The 11,145-nt window shown below is 51.6% G+C and overlaps 1 protein-coding gene across 1 annotated transcript; it reads right to left on the minus strand.

Annotated features, from left to right (window-relative positions):
- Positions 1–3,324: 3,324 nt before the first annotated feature.
- On the minus strand, positions 3,325–10,843 carry LOC140487738 (uncharacterized). Its single transcript, XM_072586985.1, has 2 exons — positions 10,067–10,843; positions 3,325–6,085 (listed from the first exon to the last, which is right to left on the minus strand). The coding sequence occupies exon 2, from the start codon at positions 5,720–5,722 to the stop codon at positions 3,779–3,781; it is 1,944 nt and encodes a 647-aa protein (XP_072443086.1). The 5' UTR covers positions 5,723–6,085; positions 10,067–10,843; the 3' UTR covers positions 3,325–3,778.
- Positions 10,844–11,145: the final 302 nt, after the last annotated feature.

Below are 11,145 nucleotides of genomic sequence, written 5' to 3' on the forward strand. Positions count from 1 at the left end.
AGATTGCAGCATTGTCAGAGGGTCAGTGTTTCGGCGAGTGCAGCATTATCAGAGGATCAGTATGGAGGGAGTGCAGCATTGTCTGAGGGTCAGTGTGGAGGGAGTGCAGCATTGTCAGTGTGTCATTGTGGAGGAGTGCAGCATTGTCAGAGGGTCAGTGTGGAGGGAGTGCAGCATTGCCAGAGGGTCAGTGTGGAGGGGGTACACCATTGTAAGAAGATCAGAGTGGAGGGAGTGCAGCATTGTCAGAGGAGCAGTATGGAGGGGGTGCAGCATTGTCAGAGAGTCAGTGTGGAGGGAGTGCAGCATTGTTAGAGGATCAGTGTGGAGGGGATGCAGCATTGTCAGAGAGTCAGTGTGGAGGGAGTGCAGCATTGTCAGAGGGTCAGTGTGGAGGGAGTGCAGCATTATCAGAGGATCAGTGTGGAGGGAGTGCAGCATTGTCAGAGGGTCAGTGTGCAGGAAGTGCTGCAATGTCAGAGGGTCAGTGTCGGGGGAGTGCAGCAGTGTCAGAGGGTCAGTGTGGAGGGAGTGCAGCATTGTCAGAGGATTAGTGTGGAGGGAGTGCATCATTGTCAGAGGGTCAGTGTTTCAGGGAGTGCAGCATTATCAGAGGATCAGTATGGAGGGGGTGCACCATTGTCAGAGGATCAGTGTGGAGGGAGTGCAGCATTGTCCGAGGATCAGTATGGAGGGGGTGCAGCATTGTCAGAGAGTCAGTGTGGAGGGGATGCAGCATTGTCAGAGAGTCAATGTGGAGGGAGGGCAGCATTGTCAGAGGGTCAGTGTGGAGGGGATGCAGCATTGTCAGAGAGTCAGTGTGGAGGGAGTGCAGCATTGTCAGAGGGTCAGTGTGGAGGGGATGCAGCATTGTCAGAGAGTCAGTGAGGAGGGAGTGCAGCATTGTCAGAGGATCAGTGTGGAGAGAGTGAAGCATTGTCAGAGGGTCAGTGTGCAGGGAGTGCTGCAATGTTAGAGGGTCAGTGTGGGGGGAGTGCAGCAGTGTCAGAGGGTCAGTGTGGAGGCAGTGCAGCATTGTCAGAGAATTAGTGTGGAGGGAGTGCATCATTGTAACAGGGTCAGTGTGGAGGGGGTGCAGCATTGTCAGGGGATCAGTGTGGAGGGAGTGCAGCATTGTTACAGGGTCAGTGTGGAGGGGATGCAGCATTGTCAGAGAGTCAGTGTGGAGGGAGTGCAGCATTGTCAGAGGATCAGTGTGGAGGGAGCGCAGCATTGTCAGAGAGTCAGTACGGAGGGAGTACAGCATTGTCAGAGGGTCAGTGTGGATGGAGTGCAGCATTGTCAGAGGATCAGTGTGGAGGGGGTGCAGCATTGTCAGAGAGTCAGTACGGAGGGAGTGCAGCATTGTCAGAGGGTCAGTACGGAGGGAGTGCAGCATTGTCAGAGGATCAGTATGGAGGGAGTGCAGCATTGTCAGTGGATCAGAGTGGAGGGAGTGCAGCATTGTCAGTGGATCAGAGTGGAGGGAGTGCAGCATTGCCAGAGGATCAGAGGAAAGGGAGTGCAGCATTGTCAGAGGATCAGTGTGGAGGGAGTGCAGCATTGTCAGAGGGTCAGTGTGCAGAGAGTGCAGCAATGTCAGTGAGTAAGTGTGGAGGGAGTGCAGCATTGTCAGAGGGTCAGTTTGGACGGGATGCAGCATTGTCAGAGAGTCAGTGTGGAGGGAGTGCAGCTTTGACAGAGGATCAGTGTGGAGAGAGTGCAGCATTATCAGAGGGTCAGTGTGGAGGGGATGCAGCATTGTCAGAGAGGCAGTGTGGAGGGAGTGCAGCATTGTCAGAGGATCAGTGTGGAGAGAGTGCAGCATTTTCAGAGGATCAGTGTGGGGGGAGTGCAGCATTGTCAGAGGATCAGTGTGGAGGGGGTGCAGCATTGACAGAGGGTCAGTGTGCAGGGAGTGCTCCAATGTCAGAGGGTCAGTGTGGGGGGAGTGCTGCAATGTCAGAGGTTCAGTGTGGAGGGAGTGCAGCATTGTCAGAGGATTAGTGTGGAGGGAGTTCATCATTGTCAGTGGGTCAGTGTGGAGGGGGTGCAGCGTTGTCAGAGGATCAGTGTGGAGGGAGTGCAGCATTGTGAGAGAGTCAGTACGGAGGGAGTGCAGCATTGTCAGAGGGTCAGTGTGGAGGGAGTGCAGCATTGTGAGAGGATCAGTGTGGAGGAGTTGCAGCATTGTCATAGAGTCAGGACGGAGGGAGTGCAGCATTGTCAGAGGATCAGTATGGAGGGAGAGCAGCATTGTCAGAGGATCAGTATGGAGGGAGTGCAGCATTGTCAGAGGATCAGTCTGGAGGGAGAGCAGCATTGTCAGAGGATCAGTGTAAAGGGAGTGCAGCATTGTCAGAGGATCAGTGTGGAGGGAGTGCAGAAGTGTCAGAGGGTCAGTGTGGAGGGAGTGCAGCATTGTCAGAGGATCAGTCTGGAGGGAGTGCAGCATTGTCAGAGGATCAGTGTGGAGGGAGTGCAGCATTGTCAGAGGATCAGTATGGAGGGGGTGCACCATTGTCAGAGGGTCAGTGTGGAGGGAGTGCAGCATTGTCAGAGGATCAGTGTTTAGAGAGTGCAGCATTTTCAGAGGATCAGTGTGGGAGGAGTGCAGCATTGTCAGAGGATCAGTGTGGAGGGAGTTCAGCATTGTCAGAGGATCAGGGTGGAGGGGGTGCAGAATTGTCAGAGGGTCAGTGTGCAGGGAGTGCTGCAATTGCAGAGGGTCAGTGTGGAGAGAGTGCAGCATTGTCGGAGGATCAGTGTGGAGGGAGTGCAGCATTGTCAGAGGATCAGTGTGGAGGGGGTGCAGCATTGTCAGAGGGTCAGTGTGCAGGGAGTGCTGCAATGTCAGAGGGTCAGTGTGGGGGGAGTGCAGCAGTGTCAGAGGGTCAGTGTGGAGGGAGTGCAGCATTGTCAGAGAATTAGTGTGGAGGGAGTGCATCATTGTAACAGGGTCAGTGTGGAGGGGGTGCAGCATTGTCAGAGGATCAGTGTGGAGGGAGTGCAGCATTGTCAGAGGGTCAGTGTGGAGGGAGTGCAGCATTGTCAGAGGATCAGTGTGGAGAGAGTGCAGCATTGTCAGAGGGTCAGTTTGGAGAGAGTGCAGCATTGTCAGATGGTCAGTTTGGAGGGGATGCAGCATTGTCAGAGAGTCAGTGTGGAGGGAGTGCAGCATTGTCAGAGGATCAGTGTGGAGAGAGTGCAGCATTTTCAGAGGATCAGTGTGGGGGGAGTGCAGCATTGTCAGAGGATCAGTGTGGAGGGGGTGCAGTGTGCGAGATAAGTGGCTATCCAGCCCCATCTACGGCACTTTTTATTTCCCTTCCCAGGAACAAAGACACGGAGGAGTCTGTCCAAAACTTTTTCATTCAACTTTGCAAAGTCGGGTGCTGTTCCCAAAGGTACACACACACAAGAATAGTAATCTCCACACATTATATACATGTATATGTGGGCTGGGTTTACTACTGCTGCCTTGACCAACGAGTGCTCGGATTCCCCACTGTTTTCCTTATTTGGGTTCTGGTGCCTGCGATTCTTTTATCATTCACTTGGCCAATCAGTGTTTGAGCTTCCCATTCTTCCCTTATATGGATGATGTTGTACAACTGTGGTTAAGGGCGGCCTCTCAACTATCGAGGAAAGCTGTTACAACTGTTTCATTCATATAAACGTGGGGGAGGTCCGGCAACAGTTTCGAGTGTCTGCTTGTGTTTACTATGAGGTAGAAAAGACTAAAAGGCAGCGAACCGTTTAAAAATTACACTACCCCCTACAAATCCCCCGTGTCTTTTCTTACGGCCTGTAATTTTTCAACCGTAAGTTTCTTCTCCAGGGCATTTAATAACTCCCGAGCTTGTTCATCAAACTGCCCTTCTCTAATACTACCCCCGCCCAAGAGGGATTCACGTTGTTCCATCTCGAGATTTATTCGTTCAACCTGCCCATAGGGAACATCCTTCTTAGTAAGGGCGGTTTCGATCAGTTGTTGAGTTAATCCCCGGACACAGGGAATAACGCAACACCCAAGGGCAGTGAGTACCCCTGCCACCACTATACATGAGACAAGAAAGGGAACGACCACTCCCGTCCATTTACCGAACCAAGCTTCCAACCAGTCCGTGAGGCCAGAGTCGATGCCCGAGTTTTCGGCCAGTTTGTCCGCCAATGTGGTGAGTCCATCCAGGGCGCGGGTGATGGACCCATCAGGGGCTGTGTTGTTGGGGATGAAAGTGCAGCACTGAGTGCCTATCATGACACAAACACCCCCCTTCTCTGCCAACATCATGTCTAAGGCCAACCTATTTTCCCACGCCATCCTACTAGTGGCGTCCAGTTGTTCTGCTATTCCTTTCACTGCATCCCGGGTATAATTAATGAACCTCTGCTGATTGTAGTAAATATAATTAATCCAATCCACATTCTTATTGATGGTCACCCACCAGAACAGTGACGACTCAAAACCCGCCGCTATCTGGTTCCTAGCCTTGTATTCGTCAGGAACACCCCTGGGGACCCCTATGGCATCTAAATATATGTTATCATCGAAAGAGGTCTCCAAAGCTCTCTCAGTTCTTCCACTAGAACGGGGTCGCTCTTGTTTTTCGAATGCCAGGGTGAATGGGATGGCCAATTGAACGATCGCACAAGTGCCCGTCCATTTTTGGGGCAGGGTCGGTCGCAGAACCCTCCCACCACAGTACCACCAGAGGTCTGCCCTAGGCACATGAATGTGGGAGTAATTCCCGCCCCCGGTAGTTTCATTGACCAGCCGAATTGATCCGCTGCACTTGTCAAATGTCCCCACATCGTCGTCCCACTGTAGTCCCGTCCGATAGACGCAGGCCTGGTGCGTATCCGTTACCCCTGAGAATGATGGCGGGCGGGGCACCCCCTCAGACCTGACGGGGGGAAACTTCAAACTCAAGGGTCGACAAGTGGGGTCGTTCCAGGCCTCTCGGTCCTGGTACAGCCTTATCATGCAGTCCATGGCTCGTGGGTGTTTCTCCCATCCCAGCGGGAATGGGACCACCTGAGGGTTAGGGCGGGCACTCGTGCATGCGTTGCAATCACTCTTTTTCATGCTCCTCACAGTATATTTGACCCATTCCATCCAGGCATTCGCCTCCCCGTATCCCGTTTCTATTTCAAAGGTCTTTTCCAAATTCCTCGTTTCAATTATTCTAATCTTTTCCTGCTTATCAGTGGTGGATGAGCCCCCAGACTCAGCTTCAATGACCGTGATATACGTGCAGCACAGCTGCATTCCCCCCCATCCTGCCTGGCCCCCAACTCTAATACCCAGTATTGTTCTATTAAGTCTCGCCTCGTTCTTTTCCAAGTTCTTTATGGTCAGATAAAGCGGATTGCACTGATTCTGCCCACAATCTCGTCCAGGGGTGATGGGATCACGGACAACTGACACCATAGCCTGGCCCCCGGGGGCTGGAGGCCTATTTAGGCCTTCCCTACCATGCAATTGTAATACTAATGTCTGACCCTGGAATCCCCTTTCTCTCTCTAGATTCTGCTTAGTTTGATTCAGTTCACTTTTAGTCCTACAGGGCACCAACTCACATAGGTCTAAGCTAAATGTCTGTGTTGATTGGTTGGCAAGAACGGAGATGGAGAACCACTGACGGTCCTCTGCTTGTTTTTTTCCAGAGGCCAAATTGGGTAACACGCACACTATGACCCAGCCCAAGGATAATGGCATAGCAAGTTAACAATACGATTGACCGCATTTTTTTTTCGCGACACCCGTAGCCCGAGGGCACAGTTCCTTTAGACTCGCCAAAGTCCGATTAGTTCGTTCTCAGGGTCTCTGTTCCTTAGATGCCTTTGTTAGAGAGGTTCGTTCGTCCTCCGTCGGTTGTGGCACTGGTCCCTTGACTCGAGTGTAATGTGTCCAGCCCTTTTCGGCCGTACGGACAGCCGTTTCGGTCGTCAAAAGTACCAGGAAGGGACCATCCCAAGTTGGTTCGAGGGTACGTTGCTTCCAGCTTTTAATCAGGACCCACTGACCCGGCTTGACGGTGTGCACCGCAAACTCGAGGGGCGGCGTCTGTGCCAAAAGTCCCTGTTGGCGTAAACGAGATAAAGCAGACCACAGAGCCACCACATATTTTTGCACAAACATATCCCGAGACTCAAATGCAGGAGGTTCCCCCTTCGGCCCATGGAACGGGAGGCCAAATAACATTTCGAAATGGGAGACGCCCAAATCCCGCCTTGGCTGGGTGCGAATTTGCAATAGGGCAAGGGGTAGGCATTTGGTCCAAGGCAGGCCGATTTCACTAGTCAGCTTGGTTAGCTGCTTTTTGATGGTCTGGTTCATTCTTTCGACCTTGCCGAAGAGGAGGAGGGATGCCAGGGGGTGTGTGCAAATCCCAGTCAATCCCCATTGCTTGCATACATTCTGGAGGACGGTCGAGGTGAAGTGGCTCCCCTGGTCAGAGTCAATAGCGCGGGGTAGCCCAAATCGTGGGATGATTTGCTCGAGTAGAATCTTGCTAACCTGAGTTGCCGTTGCCGTGGTAGTGGGGAAAGCTTCCACCCATCCTGTCAGGTGATCTACCAGTACTAATAGATACTTCAGACGACCTATGGGGGGGAGCTCAGTGTAATTTACCTGGATATACTCAAACGGCCTATAGTCCGGACTCCTACCCCCTTGTCTTGCATGCTGCCGCAGCCCCCTTTTGTTAATCTTTCGACATGTTATACAATCTCCTGTGACCTGCTTGGCTACCGTGTACAGACCAGGGTGAGCATATCGGCGCAGGAAGGCATCACACAGTGCCTGGGCACCCCAGTGACCCCCTTGGTGTAAACGGGCAATAATGTCCCGCGTCAACGGTCGATTTAGTAGCTGGCGGCAATCGGGTAAGGTCCACTTGCCTTCCCTATCCTTTGTACCCCCCAGAGACGCGAGAAGAGTTTCTTCTTTGTCAGTAAACGTGGGCACTTCGGTAATTTCGGATATCTGTGGAATCCTTACCAGGCAGTTTATTACTTCCTTCCCCACCCATCCCCTTTCCAAAGAAAGTCCGCTGGGTTCTGGCAGCCCCCGACTTCTATTCGGAGGTCTTCTCGGTCTAACAATATGACTTCATATTTCAGAATTCTCGAGTCAGTCAGCCACCTCCCGGCCTTCTGATTCAGGATAGTTCTAACCTGGTGGGGAGTAGTGACTGTCAAGGGGGCCCCGAAAGTCAACTTCCTGCTTTCCTCTACCAGCTTTGCCGTGGCTGCCACCGCTTGGACACACTCCGGCCACCCTCGGGAGACTGGATCCAGAATTTTTGACAGGAAAGCCACGGGCTTCCTTTTACCCCCCCAGTCCTGGGTCAATACTCCAAGAGCGGTTCCCTTTCTGGAGTTCACAAAGAGGCGAAATGTCTTACTAAAATCCGGCAAGCTTAAAACAGGTGCGGCCATCAATTTTCCTTTTAGGATTTCAATTAACTTTTTCTCCTCCTCCTCCCATTTTATTCTGTTGAGTGCCTCCTCAATGAGCTTTAGGTACAAGTCTTTAGTAATGGGGCATAATCGTCTATCCATAACCGACAATAGCCAAAGAGTCCCAAGAACTTCCGCAACTCCCTCTTGGTCGTTGGGAGGCCTAGTTCGATTATTGCCCACACTCTTTCCGGACTTATTCGTTTCTGTCCCTGGCTTATCAAGTGTCCTAGGTACTTAACCTCTTTCTCGACATATTGGAGCTTCTTCTGGCTCACTCTTAACCCCTTCTCAGCTAGGTAATTTAACAGGGCATTAGTCCCAAGAAGGACGTCCTCCTCCGCCGGTCCGGATAAAAGGAGATCGTCCATGTATTGTATAAGCTTAAGGGCCGGGGACAAGGTTAGTCCCTCCAATAATTGTTCCAGAATCTGCCCGAACAGAGTCGGGGACTCAGTGAATCCTTGGGGGAGTACGGTCCACCTGTACTGTTGTTTTCTGCCAGTATCAGGATCCTTCCATTCAAAAGCAAAAAGATCCCTACTGTCCTTGTCCAGGGGACACGCCCAGAAGGCATCCTTTAAGTCTATAACACTAAACCAGCCGTGGTCCGGGGGGATTCGCCCCAGAATAGTGTATGGGTTCGGTACCACAGGGTGCCGTACTTGGACAATTTTATTTACTTCCCTTAGGTCTTGGACCATTCGGTAGCTCCCATCCGACTTCCGGACCGGCAGGATGGGGGAATTGTATCGTGACATACAGGGCTCTACCAATCCATCTTTTATTAGGTCTTCCATAACTGTCTTCAGGCCCTGCCTCCCTTCCCAAGAGATGGGGTATTGGCGCACTCTGACGTCGGGGCTCTGGGGCTTTAATTTTACCTCCACAGGTCGAATTGCGAGTCCCCCCCCGGTTCCCTTTGGCGACCCAAACCCTAGGGTCTATCTCTGTCAATCGGGACTCACTAAGGTATGACATGGTAACGGCTAATTCTTCCTCTCCAACTTTTCTTCGACGTTCCTCTTTCCATCCCATAATCTCCCTCCCCCATTCCCGTGGACTTACAAGCTTCCCGTACGGCTGCCACCATCATTTTTGTCTTATGTTTCTCCCTTATTACATCCCTCTGAACGTACACCTTCTGTGCTTCCCGTAATAATTCTGCAACATCCTTTTCAGCCCAATCCTCCACTTTCTGTAATTTCTTCTGAATGTCAGGCCATGACTTAGTCACAAAGTGCACCTTAAGCATGCTCTTGCCTATTTCCCCATCGGGGTCTAAACCTGAATACTTTCGCATGGACTCCCGCAAACGGTCTAAAAACTCACTTGGGGATTCATCCTTTTTCTGTCCAACTTCAAATGCTTTTGCTAAATTCCGCTGTTTGGGCACGCAGGCTTGGATCCCCCTGATTATAAGGCTTCTGAGGTCTGTCATATTGGTCCTTCCCCCCGCGTCGTTATGATCCCACCGGGGGTCCTCTAAGGGGTACTTCCGCTCTCCACGCTGAGGGCCGTCCTGATGCTCCCTATCCCAAATGGCCATTGCACTATTCCGGATCATAACAATTTCATCGTAATTAAATAGTATTCTCATCATGGCCTGCAGTTCAGCCCATGTGTATATACTGGGCCCCAGAAATTGGTCCAGTTGTATTCCCACACTGACGGGGTAGTTCATTACGGAGTTGCCGGATATCCCCAGAATTTAAAGGTTGTACTACGAACCCAGTCCGTTCGTTCCCAAACGGCACCTCTCGTAAGGGGTTCAGCTGTTCAATATTGTCACTCCTCCCAGCTCTCAATCCCTCTTCTCGACCTCTCCGCATCTCGAGTCGGACTGATTTCCTAGTGCCTGGGGTGAGTTCTGCACCCCCTCCTGTGCCACCCCCCCCCCCAGGAGTCCCTTCCTCACTGGTCGTAGCCTGCTGGGACTCGGAATTATCCGTCGCAGGAGGGAGGTCCGCGCTGGACGCCTGGTCGTGCGCGGGTGGTATATACGGGGGCGGGGAAGACGGTGGCAAACCCTCGGTGAGGATGTCCCAAGACTTCTGGGGCTTCCTCGGGTCTGTTTGGGGAATCAGAGGATAGAGACGTGTGGGACTCTCGCCGTCGCCCGCCAACCAGGCGGCGGCATATTTGCTCTCCTCTGGGTCAAACGGTTGTTTTCTGTTAACATATACATTTAGGATTTGACACACCCAGTCTTCATCAGACCCATACTCGGGTCAAACAACCGAGGGGGCGCGGATAGGTTCTTTGGTCCATATAAAACAACAATATTTTATCATGGTCTCTTTCTTTAAGTCCTTCGTTCTACTACTGTCCGTCCATAGACTTAACTTCCGACCTAATGGACTATCGGGGGGTATTTCTTTCCCATTTGCAGTCTTCCCTGACTTTTCCGTAGAAGTCTGATTTCCCATGGTTTATCTTCGGTCCTGGTCTTAAACGCCCAAAGCGTTTTCACAGATGACCGTCAAAACCACAATTTCCCGTGGTTTATCTGCAGTCCTGGTCTTAAACGCCCAAAGCGTTTTCACAGATGACCGTCAAAACCACGCGGCCAACAAGGAAGAACAAAAGAATCTCTTACCTTGATCCGTGCACGGAGTTGTCTGGCCTTTTTAAATGTGTGTACCCCCGTGTATAGTCACTAACCGGTCGTCCCAGTTCTCGTCCGTGTGTTCCTTTTCCAGGATTCAAAATTATTTTTAAATGAACCGGGTCACATCCTCTCTTGGCCAACGGTCAACGGACCAAGCCGATCAGTGAGAAGTATAAATATATACTAGACGCGTCTTTGTTATAATCAGGCTTGATCCGTGAGCCGAAGAGACTGCCCCCCCGGCAATAATTATTTCATCCCGGAGGAGCCCCCAATTGTGCGAGATAAGTGGCTATCCAGCCCCATCTACGGCACTTTTTATTTCCCTTCCCAGGAACAAAGACACGGAGGAGTCTGTCCAAAACTTTTTCATTCAACTTTGCAAAGTCGGGTGCTGTTCCCAAAGGTACACACACACAAGCATAGTAATCTCCACACATTATATACATGTATATGTGGGCTGGGTTTACTACTGCTGCCTTGACCAACGAGTGCTCGGATTCCCCACTGTTTTCCTTATTTGGGTTCTGGTGCCTGCGATTCTTTTATCATTCACTTGGCCAATCAGTGTTTGAGCTTCCCATTCTTCCCTTATATGGATGATGTTGTACAACTGTGGTTAAGGGCGGCCTCTCAACTATCGAGGAAAGCTGTTACAACTGTTTCATTCATATAAACGTGGGGGAGGTCCGGCAACAGTTTCGAGTGTCTGCTTGTGTTTACTATGAGGTAGAAAAGACTAAAAGGCAGCTAACCGTTTAAAAATTACACTACCCCCTACAGCAGCATTGTCAGAGGGTCAGTGTGCAGGGAGTGCTCCAATGTTAGAGGGTCAGTGTGGGGGGAGTGCAGCAGTGTCAGAGGGTCAGTGTGGAGTGAGTGCAGCATTGTCAGAGGGTCAGTGTGGGGGGAGTGCAGCAGTGTCAGAGGGTCAGTGTGGAGGGAGTGCAGCATTGTCAGAGGGTCAGTGTGCAGGGAGTGCTGCAATGTCAGAGCGTCAGTGTGGAGGGAGTGCAGCATTGTCAGAGGGTCAGTGTGCAGGGAGTGCTGCAATGTCAGAGGGTCAG

This window comes from Chiloscyllium punctatum, chromosome 17 (assembly GCF_047496795.1).
Source record: "Chiloscyllium punctatum isolate Juve2018m chromosome 17, sChiPun1.3, whole genome shotgun sequence".
Taxonomy (NCBI): domain Eukaryota; kingdom Metazoa; phylum Chordata; class Chondrichthyes; order Orectolobiformes; family Hemiscylliidae; genus Chiloscyllium; species Chiloscyllium punctatum.

Bases quoted from the DNA above. Each gene is read 5' to 3' on its own strand.
- LOC140487738 (XM_072586985.1), bottom strand. From the start codon at position 5,722: ATGCCATTATCCTTGGGCTGGGTCATAGTGTGCGTGTTACCCAATTTG.